Source organism: Anguilla rostrata, chromosome 15 (assembly GCF_018555375.3).
Source record: "Anguilla rostrata isolate EN2019 chromosome 15, ASM1855537v3, whole genome shotgun sequence".
NCBI lineage: Eukaryota > Metazoa > Chordata > Actinopteri > Anguilliformes > Anguillidae > Anguilla > Anguilla rostrata.
Genome location: NC_057947.1, coordinates 36,798,801 through 36,817,345, shown reverse-complemented (window position 1 = coordinate 36,817,345; position 18,545 = coordinate 36,798,801). Strand labels below are relative to the sequence as shown.

At 46.7% G+C, this 18,545-nt stretch overlaps 2 protein-coding genes across 3 annotated transcripts; both read left to right on the top strand.

The window, feature by feature from the left end:
- Positions 1 to 6,112: 6,112 nt before the first annotated feature.
- On the top strand, positions 6,113 to 8,461 carry LOC135241317 (keratin-associated protein 21-1-like). Its single transcript, XM_064311574.1, has 3 exons — positions 6,113 to 6,347; positions 6,398 to 6,684; positions 8,432 to 8,461. The coding sequence occupies exons 1-3, from the start codon at positions 6,113 to 6,115 to the stop codon at positions 8,459 to 8,461; spliced, it is 552 nt and encodes a 183-aa protein (XP_064167644.1).
- Positions 8,462 to 10,725: 2,264 nt separating this feature from the next.
- vgll3 (vestigial-like family member 3) lies at positions 10,726 to 18,030 on the top strand. 2 transcript variants are annotated; one of them, XM_064311152.1, is made up of 4 exons: positions 10,726 to 11,305; positions 12,775 to 13,096; positions 14,276 to 14,755; positions 17,217 to 18,030. In XM_064311152.1, exons 1-4 carry the CDS (start codon positions 11,186 to 11,188, stop codon positions 17,255 to 17,257), a joined length of 963 nt encoding a protein of 320 aa, XP_064167222.1. In that variant the 5' UTR covers positions 10,726 to 11,185; the 3' UTR covers positions 17,258 to 18,030. The 2 variants fall into 2 exon arrangements, with proteins under 2 accessions (XP_064167222.1, XP_064167223.1); XM_064311153.1 differs by having other exon boundaries at positions 10,731 to 11,305; positions 12,778 to 13,096.
- The last annotated feature ends 515 nt before the right edge of the window (positions 18,031 to 18,545 follow it).

Below are 18,545 nucleotides of genomic sequence, written 5' to 3'. Positions count from 1 at the left end.
CGATTAATTTAGCCACGATTCAGTCCTGCATTATCGCAAAATCAGCTAAATGAGGTTTTTAGAAGCAGGATACACAATTAGGCAGTGTTCACAGACCAGGACTGATCGGTTTCGCCTGATAGCTGTGATAGCCTGGTCAGTTCTTTAAGACGGTCAGCAACAGGGCCGACCAATTAAAGATGAGTACGGCAGCGGGCTGGACCAGCAGCGCGAGAGGAATGAGGCTCTTTTGTGTGTCGGATGCAATTAAAAGTCACATTTATATGGATGATTGGTGTAACAGTAAAAGCGGAAACGTTTAATTTAAAATGAGATTAAACCAAACAATACTGTGACACAATATGCTTATTTAAAGGGTTAAAGTTATATAAAACACAAGGAAAAACTAAAATCAGAAAAACCAACAAATGAAAATCATAATTTTTTCCTGTTCAGCAATTTACACGGAACACAGGGTATAAGATTAAACCGCTTTAGAACGAATGCTACGAGTGTCATTTTAAATCACTTTTTATTTAATATAAATGCAAATGTATAATATTTGCCTTTGAAGAAATAGTTTCTCCATTAAATATCTCGGCTTCCGGACAAAAAGGAGTTAAATGTGAGCTAAAACAATTAAGGCACTGGTTAATTGGCTGGAACCAAAGCCAGAATGCATTGTGTCCCTCAAGGAACTCCAGCCTTCAGTGTCCCGATTCCCTGGTTGTACAGGAACACAAACCCATTAAAAGTCACCCAGGGTGTTTCTCCAAGAAATTAAAACACATGGAATATTGTTGCGTGCAGTAAGTATTTATAAATCACTTGTCCACAGACTTGCTGTGTGCATGATATGCCTAATTAAACATTTTCCCTGGAGTTCAGTTTAATACATATTTGAACTTCCAGAAAACAAAACAACAAATTGTTATCATGATCAAGTCAATTATCAGTATCAGAGAAATTCATTTTTGACAACTTTCAGTTTGGACACATTGAGCTTTCTGTCAAACAGAGTTCAATAAATCCAACAGAATTAATTGAGTCTTACTGTTGTAGAGGTCTGAAAGAGTTAAATACACAGTACAAAATATGATAAAATGTGAAATGGTGCTAAACCATCACAAAATGTGACTATTTGCCAATTACCATTCAGTGGACTTTTAAAAAGGGAGAACAGACAGTCTGTTATTTTTTCTAGAAAGCAGAGGGCATCACAGCTCAGAACACCCCACGCCCCACACCCCTCCACCCCCACCCCCCTCCACACGCCCCACACCCCATTCTCCATGCCCCCCGCCCCCCCCCCCCGCACCATGCACCACACCCCCCCAACCCCCTCCACACACCCCACGTTCCACACCCCCCGCACCATGCCCCAACGCCGCACACCCTGCACCAGCCCCCGTCCCAGACTGCACCAGCCCCTGTCCCGCACTGCACCAGCCCCCATCCCGCACCGCACCAGCCCCCATCCCGCACCGCACCAGCTCCCCACCGGCCCCCATGCCCCACCGGCCCCCCACCAGCCCCCCACCGGCCCCCACCCCCCACTGGCCCCCGCACCGTTCGTCACCCCGCCAGTCCAGGGATTCATGATTAATGAGCGTAAGTGCTCCATTAGGCCTTCACTCATTAACATCTACTTCCACAAACAGGCTTCCTTTCAGCTGTGTCCTGTTCTTACTGCCCTGCTCCCCTTCACTCAATTTACTTCATTCTGTCCGATACTGACGAGCTCAAGCACCTTACAAACTGCTGAGTGTGCTTTCATCTTCTCATCACAAAGAGCCACACAAGCAGTTTGTCCGGAACAAAACAAATACTCCCAAAATTATCCAAAAACGCATTTATCTATTTCTGTCCCAATCATGTCTCTACGCACACCAAATGAGCAAAGATCGCCATTGTTCTTTTCTCTCTGTCTTTCTCCCTCTTTCTGTCTCTCACTCTCTCTTTCTCACATGCACACACACACACACTCACACTCATGCACACACACTCACACACACACGCACACACACAGGCACACACACACACACACACACACACACAGGCACACACACACACACACACACAGGCACACACACACACACACACACACACACACACACAGGCACACACACACACACACACACACGCACAGGCACAGGCACACACACACACACACACACACACACACAGGCACACACGCACACGCACAGGCACACACACACACACACACACAAACAGTCCTGCAGTTTGTAGGACTAATGAACAGGTAGAAAAACAGGCCAGGAGTGTGATTCTGGTGACGCAACAGTCCAGAGCCTTCCAGAACAGATCGGCTTCCATGAAGCACAAAAATGAAGAACTCACTCATCCCTGAGAACACTCTAATGAAGCTCACTCATCCCCCAGAACGCTCTAATGAAGCTCACTCATCCCAGAGAATGCTCTAATGAAGCTCACTCATCCCCCAGAATTCTCTAATGAAGCTCACTCATCCCCCAGAATTCTCTAATGAAGCTCACTCATCTCAGAGAATGCTCTAATGAAGCTCACTCATCCCCCAGAATTCTCTAATGAAGCTCACTCATCCCCCAGAATTCTCTAATGAAGCTCACTGATCCCAGAGAACGCTCTAATGAAGCTCACTCATCCCAGAGAATTCTCTAATGAAGCTCACTCATCCCAGACAATGCTCTAATGAAGCTCACTCATCCCTGAGAATTCTTTAATGAAGCTCACTCATCCCAGAGAATTCTCTAATGAAGCTCACTGATCCCGAGCTTATGAAGCTACTGACTCAGAGAAGCTCTGAGCACTCATCCCAGAATTCTCTAATGAAGCTCACTCATCCCCCAGAATGCTCTAATGAAGCTCACTCATCCCCGAGAACACTCTAATGAAGCTCACTCATCCCCCAGAATGCTCTAATGAAGCTCACTCATCCCCCAGAATTCTCTAATGAAGCTCACTCATCCCCCAGAATTCTCTAATGAAGCTCACTCATCCCAGAGAACACTCTAATGAAGCTCACTCATCCCCCAGAATTCTCTAATGAAGCTCACTCATCCCAGAGAACACTCTAATGAAGCTCACTCATCCCCCAGAATTCTCTAATGAAGGTGGTTCAGCAATGTTCCTTCAAGATATTTATTTAAAAGATTCTTCATATGAGGATTTTTTCTTAAAATCCTCATATGAAAAGACATAAATGCCTTTACATAAATTTGGTTTTGCATATGTCACAAACAAATCAGGGTGGATGGCGACAATGTGTGCAGTAAAATTTTTATGTCTTCAACTCAATATATGAAGGGACATTAAAATGCATACGGGGACACATATAATGAATTAGGCCTGTGAAGTGTAGACTCAGGCTCAGGAACGACTTTAACCCATGCTGCCCCTCCCAGCATCACCCACGCTGCCCCCCCCAGCATCACCCACGCTGGGCCCCCCTGCATCAGTCTGGAGAGGCTGAAAACAAACAGCTGAATAAGTAGCCATAAATATCAGAGCCTCCAGCAAATATGATTTAATTTGGCTCTGCGCATGGCACTTGAATTATTTGTTGCAGTACAATAACTGCATTCATAAGGATACTTATGAGCACATATATGCATACATACCCCTCAGGTCAGAGTTCTGCTCATTTAAATCAGGGTATTTCTTCAAAATCCTTTTGAAAATATATAGAATGTCAAGCTGCCCACTGGTTGTTTTATTTATTTATTTACCGTTTTATTTCATATCACTCAGGCCTTAAAAATAAGAAGACTGAGAAATGAGTGTTCACTTCAAACAGCTGAATTTGGTTCCTAATGACTTCACAGTTCCTCTTTCATGCAATAACTCAGAACTCGACGCTCTCACGCAGAGTACGAACCAGCTGAGAATGTTCAAGCTGTTATTCACGGCGTCTCATCATTTCTGGCTAATCTGCATTTAAACGCCTAAAAAGAACTAAATTTATCAAACGCCGAGCCAGGTGACGAAGGAGACACCAGCAGCGGATGGAGCTCACCTGAGCGCCGCGGCTTCCCCCGCCGGTGATCAGCCACCTGCACGGCGCCGACGGCCGGCGATCAGCCACCTGCACGGCACCGACGGCCAGTGATCAGCTGCCTGCACGGCGCCGACGGCCGGCGATCAGCCACCTGCACGGCACCGACGGCCAGTGATCAGCTGCCTGCACGGCGCCGACGGCCGGCGATCTCACGCGCACTCGCTCTCCTGGGCCTAACGAGCGGCGAGGAAACGAGCGGCAGGTCACTCCCGCTCATCCGCCAGCCTGCCGCGGCACAGACAGCCCCGCGGTCCACAGGCCAGACAACACCCCGAGAGGAACGAGGGCTGACAATCAGGCCCAAATCCGGACTGCGTCTGCGGGGATTTCCTCTCTTCAGCAATTAGCACCGCGTCTGAGAATTAAACAGGAAATAAAGGCGTCATTAACGCTTTCTTAACGCATCAACGCTAAGTATCGCAATTCCCTTTCACCCCGTCGAACCCAAATAAAATAACAGGCTGTTAATGACACAGAAAACTATTCTGCACCAAGTTTCAGATGAATGACTTCTATAAGCGAAGAGAATATCCCCCCGGACCGGTGCCAAACCAAATGACATGGATATTGCAGCCGGCTGAGACATCAGTCAGTTCTATTCTTTGCATCGCAAGCTTATTCTTCTTTCTCTGAGTTACTGTTGTAATCCTGATCCATGTCCTCTTGTTTATACAGAACAGAAAGCTGCAGTTCTGTCATCAAGCTGCTGCTCTAGACTGAAATCCTGCAGCACTTTTCATTTTATTTCCAGGGATTATGCGTTGTGGTCTGCCACAGGCTTCGTGTCATTTAATTTTGTATTTCTTTTACAGTTTGGGCTTCAGACACACTCTCTGTCTTTAAGTTTAGGATCAAAACTCACCTCTTTAGTCAATCTCACAGTTAAAGATGTCTGGGACGGGTAAATCAGAACCATAGAGCTGGTATATGAGCTGGGCTGGGCTGGGCTGGGCTGAGCTGGGCTGAGCTGGGCTGAGCTGAGCTGAGCTGAGCTGGGCTGGGCTGAGCTGAGCTAAGCTGGGCCGAGCTGAGCTGGGCTGGGCTGGGCTGGGCTGGGCTGGGCTGGGCTGGGCTGGGCTGGGCTGAGCTGAGCTGAGCTGAGCTGAGCTGAGCTGGGCTGAGCAGGGCTGAGCTGGGCTGAGCTGAGCTGGGCTGGGCTGGGCTGGGCTGGGCTGAGCTGGGCTGAGCTGAGCTGAGCTGAGCTGGGCTGGGCTGAGCTGGGCTGGGCTGAGCTGAGCTGAGCTGAGCTGGGCTGGGCTGGGCTGAGCTGGGCTGGGCTGAGCTCACGGTGCTGTTGTTCTGCCACTGCACGTAAACGCTGAGGTCTGCGGTCCTGTGTTGGGGTTACAGCTTGCTCAGGATCACTCTCATGCTTGTGTATGACCCCTTTCTTCCCATATTTTATGCATGCTGCCATAACACACCACACTGGAGCTTTCCCTCAGGCCTCTACATATGCCACAGTTAAACTCATAAATTAATTATACAGTGTCTAATTCTTCTTCTCTGTTTTCTTCCAGGGGGCTCCTGCCCTGTCCCTCCCCTGGTTCTATCGGACATCATGAAGCGTCCTGGAGGCCTTGATGCATCACCCTCTGAACTGCACATTACTGCACTCCTCTCTGCCTGCGCTGCGTACTTCACTCTCTGTTCTAACTGTGCTGTAACCTGCCCACCCATTCGCTCTGCTAGGTCCTTCATTACAGTTCTGCGACCGTTCTCTCCATCTTACCTGCCACACCGGGCCGGACAGCAGGAATGGGCTCCCCTCTACAGCCCGGTTCCTCCTGGAAGTTTTTTCTTGGCACTATGATGATTGTTTTTTTTGTTTTTTTACTTCAATTTCTTGCTTTTTGGGAGTTCAGGCCTGTTTTGCCTAATTTTCTTTTATATTTCCACTGTAAAGCATCTTTGTGATAGTGTCTCTGTAAAAAGAGCTATACAAATATACTTGAATTGAAATGAACTGAATTGAATAATTATTCTCAGCCTTTTTCATCATCATTAGCACTCATTCAAACATTGCCAGACATTGCAGGTCTATCTGGCGGGCTGCAGGCCTATCCGGTGGGCTACATGCAGGCCTATCTGGTGGGCTACATGCAGGCGTATCCGGCGGGCTACATGCAGGCGTATCCGGCGGGCTACATGCAGGCGTATCCGGCGGGCTACATGCAGGCCTATCCGGTGGGCTACATGCAGGCCTATCCGGCGGGCTACATGCAGGCCTATCCGGCGGGCTACATGCAGGCCTATCCGGCGGGCTACATGCAGGCCTATCCGGCGGGCTACATGCAGGCCTATCCGGCGGGCTACATGCAGGCTATCCGGGGCTCATGCAGGCTATCCGCGTACATGCAGGCCATCCGGCGGGCTACATGCAGGCCTATCCGGCGGGCTACATGCAGGCCTATCCGGCGGGCTACATGCAGGGCTATCCGGCGGGCTACATGCAGGCCCATCCGGTGGGCTACATGCAGGGCTATCCGGTGGGCTACATGCAGGCCTATCCGGTGGGCTACATGCAGGGCTATCCGGTGGGCTACATGCAGGCGTATCCGGTGGGCTACATGCAGGCCTATCCGGCGGGCTACATGCAGGCCTATCCGGCGGGCTACATGCAGGCCTATCTGGCGGGCTACATGCAGGCTAGGATTGACTGCAAGTGCAGATGCGGTATCAACCGTAACGCAAATACTGAGGGGTTTGACATTAACCCTTTAAATGAAATATCTGATTCCCCCTATTAGGAAGTGTACCATTTCACCAAAAACAGGGGATATTTCTAGAAGCACGAAGACATCCAATCCCATTATTTCAAATATTATTTTCACATCAAAACGGCATACATTGCGGACTGAAATGATGCACCTCGCAGTGCCTGTAACAAATTATAGCTCTTAAACCACAAAGTTTATATCAGCAGAATCTGAGATTCAAGCAGACACTTCACAGTGTCATCTTAAAAGCCTCATTAATAAGATGCTAAATAATACTTCACCTCAAACGCTGTTCACCCAGCAGGAGTTAAACACTGTGTGGTACCAGCCGTCAGGACAGCCAGCCGATGTTCCACAGGCCCCTGAAGGGCCACTTATAAACAGAGCTTCAAAGGGCCCGGGGCCTGAGAATATGTAAATAAAACCTCCTACAGTATGATGCCATTATCCGACATTACGCCACTGCTTTTTAAGAGCATGCCTGCGCACGCAGTGCAGCGGACCCACCGGTACCTTGGATCTTCTACAGACTCTCACTTTAAAAGTCATATAATTAGAGCTGGCACTTTAAGGTCTGCGCCGCCATCAGGACCCGTAAGAGCCACTTCAGGAAGAGCTCGCCTGCAGGCTGAGGCTTAGATTGTAATTATAGAAAAAAAGATCATGCTGAACTTCTGTGTGCTACAGAAGCAACAGCACCATTAAATGGGCCCATATGGCAGCTCTGTGAGAAATTAAAACAAAGGTAAAGCACTTCAAGCATTTATCAACCTGTCCTTTAAAAGGCCATTTACTTGTACTGAGCTTGACACAACAAAAAATACTTCATCTGGGGTTCATATAATAACAGTACTAATTTATGTGTATATTTGCAATTGTATTCATGTGAAGTAGAGGCCATGAAAGTAAGCTTAAAAATGGTAAATGGTAAATGGACTGCATTTATATAGCGCTTTTATCGAAAGCGCTTTACAATTGATGCCTCTCAATCACCAGAGCAGTTAGGGGTTAGGTGTCTTGCTCAGGGATACTTCGACACGCCCAGGGTGGGGATCGAACCGGCAACCCTCCGACTGCCAGACAACCGCTCTTACCTCCTGAGCTATGTCGCCCTTAAAAAGTTCAACCACCATTGGACATAATTTTATTTAAACACTGAACAAGGTGCTTAATCTTAATTTTGTAGTGCCTATTATACAAATAAAATGGATATAGGCTATTCATCCTCGACAGCATGTGTACTGAGCATATAATACTAATAAGGCAACAGCCCAAGATAAACGCTGTGCACACAGAAACATTCTTCTTAATGCCTTTTTTGCTTTGATCAGACAGGTGAAAAGCAGAGGGGGTAACAGACAGGTGAAAAGCAGAGGGGGTAACAGACAGGTGGGGCAGAGGACAGAAAGAGCCATGGCAGGTAACTGAACCGCCGGCTGTACAGACAGAGGTGCAGGGGTTAAAAGTCACCCAAACTATGGACCACAATGCACCATGGCAGTTACCGCATTTTTTTTTTTGTATTCTCAGGAATCATAATGCACGTGAACATGCAGAGGAGCTGACATCAAAACATTTGCATTGCAGCTTAAACTAGGACATCCCTCCTGAGATGGAATCACTGTCCAAGAGTCAGCAGTGCGCCTCTGACCTTTCATCTCTGCCCTCTGAGCAGCAGGGGGCAGCAGAGGCCCTCACCAGCTGAAAAATGTCATTGTGTTTGTTTTCTACGTCTCCATCAACAACCAAATGTACAGTGTATTGGTCTGATGGCATGAACTGGTTGAGACAAGAATACTTCTTTTTGTTTTTTTCGTTTGTTTAAAATAGGGAGATGAGAGAAAGCACCAGTGTTGCTGAAGGGAAAACTAACAGGGCGACAGTTCCGGGGCCAGGTGCAGTACTAATAAAATAAAGATGAATATGTATGGAATACGTACGCGTCTGATGAAGACTTTGCCCTGAGCTGCTTGACCAAAAAGGAGGCTCCCGCTTCTCTCTCCAAATGAAAGACAACAGGAGCATAATTTTATCGAGCTAAGAAATATGACCAAACCGAGAGCAGAGAAAGTGTCCTGAAGAAAAGAGCCTAATAGTAGTTTAACATTAAAAGGGTTGTCAACATGATGTGTGCTGGTAACTTATCTGACCACAAACTAAACATATAAATGGTAACACTTTACAACACACTCACATGAACTGGCATTAACTAATGCAGTTGTTAACTACTAACTACTGAAAAGTTAATCAGTACAGATTTGTTAATGTATTTGTACACCAATAATTCATACTGGAATTAAAAAACAGTTATTGTATTTGTTAACATTTCACTAATTATAAGTCTATCCTATGTTTTGCTAATGTATAAATAATCATGTATCTAATACGTTAGTTAATGCCAATTCATGTGACCTTATTGTAAAGTGTTACCAAATAAATAAATAAATACAGACATGGGGACACTCCCTCTGATCCTGACCATGAATAAGCAGGTATAGATAATGGATGGATGGACAGACCAGGAATAAGCAGGTATAGATAATGGATGGATGGACATAGCAGGTATAAGCGTTATAGATAATGGATGGATGGACAGACCAGGAATAAGCAGGTATAGATAATGGATGGATGGACAGACCAGGAATAAGCGTTATAGATAATGGATGGATGGACAGACCAGGAATAAGCGGGTATAGATAATGGATGGATGGACAGACACTGGAAATGAACCAATGTTCCGGTTTTCATGGGCTCAGTCTATTAAAAACATATTTTTAAAAGAGCAGAAACAGTGTTTAAGCTGAGATGCCACCAATGAGAATGAAGAAAACTCAAACATACATTAAAAGCTCTTTAACCGGCAGAAGATAATATAAAGTCAGGGGTTAGGCCTCTGCTAACCTCTTGTTGAGCAGAGAAAATTCTCCCCTTATAATAACCAGGCACCATGAGGAATATCCACATAAGGAATAGGAACAGAACAAAACAGGTGCAGTCCCTGCTTTGCATAAGCAAAAAAGTGTTATACCAATAGCATACATAATTCTACATCTTATTGGTACATGATTAGTACATATAAGCATACAGTAAGATCCAACAAAGTAAATGATTGGTTGTGTCTAATTATATAGCAGAAATACCATATTAGGAGCAAGTCGAAATCGCACTTTCAGATTAGTAAATTCAATGGATCATATGGATTCATATAAAATGAGCTGTACAGAGAGATCTTTATCTCAAAGAAGAGTGATGTTTCCCGTTAGTAAAGAACTTCTAGGAGAAACGTCATTAAGCTCATATCATTTATCACCATTCACCTATACAAACGCTGAATTTATTCCAAGAAACATAAAACTTCTTAACAAGTGGCTGAAACTGTAAAAGTTGTATTTATTTATTCATTGTGTTGACTGTTTACAGGTGTATACATGTGTTCTGTTTGCAATGGTGTGAATCCCGGTTTTAAAGGCAAATTCCTTTAGAGAGCAAACAAATTTCTACTTAAGAATAGTAAGATTCGATATCTGGCACAGGACAGACTCGAATGGACAGCATGGCAGTGTGTGAAGATGAATCCCATATTTAAAAAATCCTTTTTCAGACCCGAGCTCAGGGTTCCGCAGCCTGTTGGTAGCAGGTGGCCGTACTATATGCGCTTTAAAAATCACAGAGGAAGTCCACAATGGCGTAAATGGGTGCAAATAAAATCATAATTATGCTTCTTAGTGACACAAAAAAAGATGTTTACCCTAATGGGGCAGTAGACTAGAGATATGACCATACAGTCTTAACGGGATTTCTGCAAATATCTTCTGCAAATATTTGCGTTCATGCAAAAAACGTATTCCTTTTATAGTTTCTTACATTTGTCTCAAAACAGGCCAACCAAGCCCCTACTGTTTGACTGTATGCGCTCAGCTCCCGTTGTTTGCCTCCTATTCTGAAATGGGACAACCGGACGCAATCTCGGCGGTCTAATAAGAATTCGAATCCGCGCCCAAATGTCGCTGTAACTTTTCCATCTTAACTACACATGGTTTACCACAATCTTGAGAAGTTACTGCGCAATGCATACTTCATCTCCGCCCGCTCCGAAGCGGATAGAAGTAGCGGGTGGTGGGCGTACGGCTGCTCGGCGCAAGCTCTCCAATTGGTATTTACTGCAAATGCAAACTTCCCTCCAATCAGAGGGCAACGGAAACTTGAAGGTTTCGGGTAGTCGTGCTCTTGCGTTTTCTATTTTTGATACTTGGTCTGGGAAGAAATCCGATGGACTCGCTTTTGTTTTTATGCTAATAATTCTTTTTTCAAGCGGCGGTGCCTTTGTTCATACTCAGGTTTATATAGGGAGGATGCCTACCCGGGTCTGTCTCAGTCGGAGGTGCGCTGATCTTTCTGCACAAACGCGCGGAGATACAAGCAGAGTGCCATGAGTCGTCTGGATGTTGTGTACCGTCAGGGTTATGGAGCTCATCGCTATCTGCCGGCGACATCAGCTGCGGCAGCAGCGGTAGCGTACAACGCGGCGTATTTCCACCGTCAGCAGCAGGTGGGTCCCTACCTCCCTTCCCACTTCAGTTACTGAACTACATTTAAAGAGAAGGAATCTCTGTAAAGCTCTGTATCCATTCGGGGAGTTTTTTTTGTCTCTCTCTTTATGCTATGGAATAGTTAAACAGGTAATTAATTATATCCGGCAGTTTCGGTTGTTTCCATAAAACTGGACTGTCAAGTGAGCGAAGTTTCTTTATGGGCATAAGGTAGGTATTACTGAAGCACTTGGTTGGATAGAGGAAGCTTACTAACTTAACTTTTAATGACTTTATTCTGTATTCGTGTTAGCAGTTCTTACTCTACTTATTTTGGGATTTTGTAAAGTAGTTTTACATCTATCTTAAGCAAAATAATTTACCATTAACTCTCTAAAATCGCGTTGTTCGTCACTACGGCGTTAAAAAGTTGAAAAGCTGACGTAGTTGAAAAGCTAACGTAGTTCATTATTAAAACACCGGACTGGCTGCCGAGGGGATCTGGAAGGGGGCAGGGGTGCGCTTGGGATGGAGCCTGTGTCTGATACTTAACGTTCCTCTGTCCCACAAGGGCAGCGCAGAGTTCCGTTTGTGGAGAAATGTTTGCTAAAGTGGTACGTGCACATATGTTCCAGCCTGGGCCTTGGTGTGGGGGGCGGGGGGTGTCACTGACTGCTCTGAAGGGTACTGGAGTACTGGCAACTGTTTAGGGGGAGCCCCCCCCCCCCCTTGGAACAGGTGTCATCAGAGAACAGCAACTGTAAAAGGCAAATTGCTATGGTGGTGGCCCAGGGGAGGATATACCCCTGGAGGAAACAGGTGTGTGTGTGTGTGTGTGTGTGGGAGGGGGGGGGGGGGTCTCCTAGCTGAGTCCCTTCTGTGAGAGATGGGTGACTCTCTGTCCCTGTCACACCACTCAGACCTCTCTCTCTCTCTCTGTCCGTCTCTCTCTCCCTCTCTCTCATTCACTCTCTCTCCCTCCCTCCATCCCTCCCTCTATCCCTCTCTCTATTTCTTTCTCCCTTCATCCCTCCCTCCCTCCCTCTCTCTATCTCTCTCCTCTCTCTCCCTCCCTCCATCTCTACCCTCCCTCCCTCTCTCTCCCTCCTTCCATCCCTCCCTCTCTCTCTCTCCCTCTCTCTATCTCTCTTTCTCCCTTCATCCCTCCCTCCCTCCCTCTCTCTATCTCTCTCCTCTCTCTCCCTCCCTCCATCTCTACCCTCCCTCCCTCTCTCTCCCTCCTTCCATCCCTCCCTCTCTCTCTCTCTCCCTCTCTCTATCTCTCTTTCTCCCTTCATCCCTCCCTCCCTCCCTCTCTCTATCTCTCTCCTCTCTCTCCCTCCCTCCATCTCTACCCTCCCTCCCTCTCTCTCCCTCCTTCCATCCCTCCCTCCCTCCCTCCCTCCCTCTCTCCATCCTCTCTCTCTCTCTCTCTCCTCCCTCCTCCCTCCCACTCTCTCTCTCTCCTCCCTCCCTCTCTCTCTCTGAGCAGACAAAGCTCTGCTCCCACAGCAGGATGCAGGAGTCTACAGATCTGTGTTCGCATGGCAAGCAAACGCAGGCCAGGGAGCTGGAGGAGCGGAGAGGTGTGGCCAGGGAGCAGGCGGAGCAGGGGGGCGTGGCCAGGGAGCAGGCAGAGCGGAGGGGTGTGGCCAAGGAGCCGCGTCCCGCAGAGGCTGAATACCTGAGCTCCAGGTGTGTCCTGTTCACCTACTTCCAGGGGGACATCGGGGACGAGGTGGATGAGCACTTCTCCCGAGCTCTGAGCCAGCCGAGCGTGCTACGGGCCCCCCCTGGAGCGCTCTGGAGAGGTGAGACCCCCCCTTTTAGACTCTGACTCAGGGTGCAGGTGGTACTGACTGTGCTGGCAGTGTGCCCCTCCAGCTCAGTGTGGGAGACAGCCCATGTGCCCGTCGCCATAGTCACATAGCACATAATTATCACCAGGGACGTTGGGTTCAGGTAGCCATAGCAGTACCCAGGGACGACAGGTTCAGGTAGCTGTAGCATCGCCAGGGACGGCGGGTTCAGGTAGCTATAGCATCACCAGGGACGTTGGGTTCAGGTAGCTATAGCATCGCCCAGGGACGGCAGGTTCAGGTAGCTATAGCAGTACCCAGGGACGGTGGGTTCAGGTAGCTATAGCAGTACCCAGGGACGGTGGGTTCAGGTAGCTATAGCATCACCAGGGACGGTGGGTTCAGGTAGCTATAGCAGTACCCAGGGACGGTGGGTTCAGGTAGCTATAGCATCACCAGGGACGGTGGGTTCAGGTAGCTATAGCAGTACCCAGGGACGGTGGGTTCAGGTAGCTATAGCAGTACCCAGGGACGGTGGGTTCAGGTAGCTATAGCAGTACCCAGGGACGGCAGGTTCAGGTAGCTGTAGCATCGCCAGGGACGGCGGGTTCAGGTAGCTGTAGCATCGCCAGGGACGGCGGGTTCAGGCAGCTGGCCTGCCCTGTCTCAGTGTACTCCTCTGGCTGACTGGGGCCCTGCCAGTGTGGTGTGTTTGGACACTCAGGCCCTGTAGTCTGCCTGCTCTACTGCTCGTTTCTCCAGCACTGTGAAGGAAGAGCCGCATGCTGGTCTCTGCTCTGCTGGACTGGCAGAGGCTGCAGCAGCAATGGCACAAATAAGACCTGACATTTCAGATTGTGGAAAAAATGTAGGTGATATAAGAAGGGCAGTGTTCTGTGAATACTAACCCCTCTAGAAGGCTCTGCTTCTCTGCCCTGCAGTGACTGTAGACCATAGGGGGTTTGTGTGGGGTTTGGGTGGGTTTGTGTGGGGCTTGTGTGGGGGTTGTGTTGGGTTTGTGTGGGGTTTGGGTGGGTTTGTGTTGGGTTTGTGTGGGGTTGTGTGGGGTTTGGGTGGGTTTGTGTGGGGTTGTGTGGGGTTTGGGTGGGGTTGTGTGGGGGTTGTGTTGGGTTTGTGTGGATGTTGTGTGGATGTTGTGTCTCAGTATCTTACTCTCTGTCTCTGTTTCAGAGGGAGGACGGGCGTCGGGACAGTGCAGCGGTTTCCCATCACCCCTCTGGGGTACAGCGTGCCCCCCCCAGGGCAGTCCTCGTCTCTCCTCGCTCCATCCCGAGTTCTCTCCCAGCAGAGCCTTTCAGTCCCCCGAACCGGCAGCGTGGGCGGGGCATGGTCCGCCCCAGCCGGGCGTTGCCCCTCCGCCCACCGTGCCCGCCGACTCCTGGCACTACTCGCTGGGGCCTCAGGGCGGCGCTGGGTACCCCCACATGCACGACATGTACCCCCACGTGCACGCCCGCCATGCCCACCATCACATGCTGCACCACGGGCACAGCCCCGCCCTGGAGGCTCGATTTGGCCCGCTGCTCCTACCCGGCGTGCGCCCGCCTGGAAGCCCCGCCCCTTCCTGCGAGGGCCGCCGGTCCGAGCCGGACGCCGCTGCACATGGCTGGCCAGCTTCATTCCACGGGTCAGTGGACATTTACGAGTCGGGTGAGTACTGGAGCGGATCCGCGACTGCTCTACACCACTATCATACTCTATATCATACACCACTATCATATCCTCTATATCATACACCACTATCATACTCTATATCATACACCACTATCATACTCTATATCATACACCACTGTCATATCCTCTATATCATACACCACTATCATACTCTATATCATACACCACTATCATACTCTATATCATACACCACTGTCATATCCTCTATATCATACACCACTATCATACTCTATATCATACACCACTATCATACTCTATATCATACACCACTGTCATATCCTCTATATCATACACCACTATCATACTCTATATCATACACCGTCATATCCTCTATATCATACACCATTATCATACTCTATATCATACACCACTGTCATATCCTCTATATCATACACCACTGTCATATACTCTATATCATACACCACTGTCATATCCTCTATATCATACACCACTATCATACTCTATATCATACACCACTGTCATATCCTCTATATCATACACCACTGTCACTATCACCATTCATATATCATACACCACTTATATCCTATACATCCATTCATATCTCATATACACCACTTCATACTCTTATCTACCCCTGTATACTTATATCAACACCACTGTCATATCCTCTATATCATACACCACTGTCATATACTCTATATCATACACCACTGTCATATTCTCTACATCATACACCACTGTCATATTCTCTATATCATACACCACTGTCATATCCTCTATATCATACACCACTATCATACACCGTCATACTCTATATCAGTGGTTCTCAACTCGGGCCAGAAAGGGCCGGTGTATGTGCAGGTTTTTGTTCCAACCAAGCAGTTACACACCTGATTCTACTAATCAAGGTCCTTAGTAAAGACTCCAAAGGTTGATTAGTAGAATCAGGTTTGTAACTGCTTGCTTGGAACAAAAGCCTGCACCCACACTGGCCCTTTCTGGCCCGAGTTGAGAACCACTGCTCTATATCATACACCACTGTCATACACCGTCATACTCTATATCATACACCACTGATATACTCTATATCATACACCACTGTCATATCCTCTATCATACACCACTGATATACTCTATAACATACACCACTGTCATATCCTCTATCATACACCACTGTCATATCCTCTGTATCATACACCACTGTCATATCCTCTATCATACACCACTATCATACTCTATATCATACACCACTGATATACTCTATAACATACACCACTGTCATATCCTCTATCATACACCACTGTCATATCCTCTGTATCATACACCTCTGTCATACACTATATCATACACCACTGTAATATCCTCTATATCATACACCTCTGTCATACACTATATCATACACCACTGTCATAGTCTATATCATACACTATATCATACGCCACTGTCATATCCTCTATCATACACCACTGATATACTCTATAACATACACCACTGTCATATCCTCTATCATACACCACTGTCATATCCTCTGTATCATACACCACTGTCATATCCTCTATATTATACACCACTGTCATAGTCTATATCATACACCATTGTCATACACTATATCATACACCACTGTCATATCCTCTATCATACACCACTGTCATTCTCTATATCATAACCACTGTAATACTCTATATCATATACCACTGTCATATCCTCTATTATACACCACTGTCATACTTTATATCATACACCACTGTCATATCCTCTATATCATACACCACTATCATACACCACTATCCTAGTCTATATTATACACCACTGTCATACTTTATATCATACACCACTGTCATATCCTCTATATCATACACCACTATCATACACCACTATCCTAGTCTATATTATACACCACTGTCATACTTTATATCATACACCACTGTCATACTCAAAATACATTCAAACCTGTAATAAGCTTATAGGTACTAAGTGTGGCGGAGGTCCAGTGTAGACTGCTGTACAAAGGTCGCAGGTTAACGAAGGACACTGTTTGACCTGAGCAGGTACTAACCCATGTCAGTATTCTGCTGTAAATGGATACAATGTAAGTGTAGTAAAGTTGTGTAAGTCGTCTGGATAAGGGTCTGCTAATGCCTGTAATGTAAGATGTAGCAGTCAGTCAGGTGTTTAAACTTGATGAACCATAGTAAGGCAGAGTGCGGATTGGGGGGGCCCTCATAAGGCAGGGGTGCGGTATGGGGGGGCCCTCATAAGGCAAGGCTGCGGTATGGAGGGGCTAGGACGATTCTGCGGGCCCTGACTGACAGGGGCCCTAATAAAATCGTGCTGTGATTGTGCAGGGATGGGGTGCCCTGGGGTGGTGGGCCGTAAAGTCAGATCTGTCCATGGGGCCCCTGAGTGATGGATTTCAGTTCACTGACCAGTACTCACCCTGTCTGTGTGTTACTGGCACATTCTCCTTCCCCACCAGCTCTGGATCAGACGAAAGCGAAGGCTCCTGTTTGGTTCTGAACAGAACGTGTTTGGACTCATTATGGACATGGTCTTGTGTGGAGAAGACCCACAATCCACCATGTGGAGTTCACTCCTGGAATAAAGCAGAAGTTTTCCTGGGAATTCACTCAGAAATGGCAAAACTCAGTCCTGGGCACTGCCAGTGTGGTGTGTTTGGACAGTCAGTCCTTGGCACTGCTAGTGTGGTGTGTTTGGACAGTCAGTCCTGGGCACTGCCAGTGTGGTGTGTTTGGACAGTCAGTCCTGGGCACTGCCAGTGTGGTGTGTTTGGTCAGTCAGTCCTTGGCGCTGCCATCTGTGGCCTCCATTTTGGGTTGCCTAGGAGACAGGAGGGATGCCACTGTGAAGGAGACAACATGCCCTTCATAAAGTTTAAACTGCATATTTATAATGTGTATTTAAAATCTTTTCTTGGAGGTCCATCTTGACTGAATGTGAGTCCGTTGTTCTCTGTTCCTCAGTAGTTCTGTTTAAAGAACTGTTCAAGTCTGCACGTCACAGTGTGGTTCCTGTGCTTTTATTTTTCATGCATCTTACGCAGTGGTTTCAACTGTTAATTTATATTTTTTCTTTTTATGATTTGTCCTGTTTGTTTCTGGGCTTCAGTGAACTGAGAAAGCTTTTGTTTATAGAAAGGTCCTTTTTTCTCTTATGAGTGGAAGTAGTGTAACTAAAGAAGCAATGTTTAAATAAGTTCTATTGACAAGTATTATCATTTGAATTGCATTCAGAACCGATTGAATCTGGATATTAAATATACTTTAGTCAAATCTATTGTGTGATATGTTTTCTTTCTCCCTTAAACTGAAACTATGTCCTGTTACTTGTCCATTGTTACTTGTTCTGATTTAGTATACATCTGTTAAAATAATTCATTCACTCCTAAAAATTAAAACTCAGACTCATCTGTTCAATGTATTTTTCTACCATCCAAGTAAAAATAAAACATTACACAAGCATTAGATTCCATGAACTAAAATGTTAAAAATCATATTTGCTGCTCATGAATACTTTTAGATGTCAAGGATGCAGTGTACTTCACTTACATTGTGTGTAGAGAGGTAACAGGAATTTATACTGCTAAATCAAAAATTCTGCTTTCTATCCCCCACAAAACATCTCGAAATGCTGCGGGCCCATGTCTGGCACCGATAAATACATTTTAAAAGCTTCTGAACGAGTGCAGATGCTTGAAATATTTTCCGTTATATAATATCTTTCACTTAAATATTTCCCAACTAATGGAAAATGGGGCTTAAATATCAGGCCAGGAATGCATGTCCTG

Excerpts from the sequence above, each read along its gene's own strand:
- LOC135241317 (XM_064311574.1), top strand. The coding sequence starts at position 6,113 with ATGCAGGCCTATCTGGTGGGCTACATGCAGGCGTATCCGGCGGGCTAC. Across the intron at positions 6,348-6,397 it reads CATGCAGGCCTATCCGGCGG|GCCATCCGGCGGGCTACATG; the intron begins GCTACATGCAGG and ends GCGTACATGCAG. Across the intron at positions 6,685-8,431 it reads ATCTGGCGGGCTACATGCAG|CAGGGGGCAGCAGAGGCCCT; the intron begins GCTAGGATTGAC and ends CCCTCTGAGCAG.
- vgll3 (XM_064311152.1), top strand. The coding sequence starts at position 11,186 with ATGAGTCGTCTGGATGTTGTGTACCGTCAGGGTTATGGAGCTCATCGC. Across the intron at positions 13,097-14,275 it reads CCCTGGAGCGCTCTGGAGAG|AGGGAGGACGGGCGTCGGGA; the intron begins GTGAGACCCCCC and ends TCTCTGTTTCAG. Across the intron at positions 14,756-17,216 it reads AGTGGACATTTACGAGTCGG|CTCTGGATCAGACGAAAGCG; the intron begins GTGAGTACTGGA and ends CTTCCCCACCAG.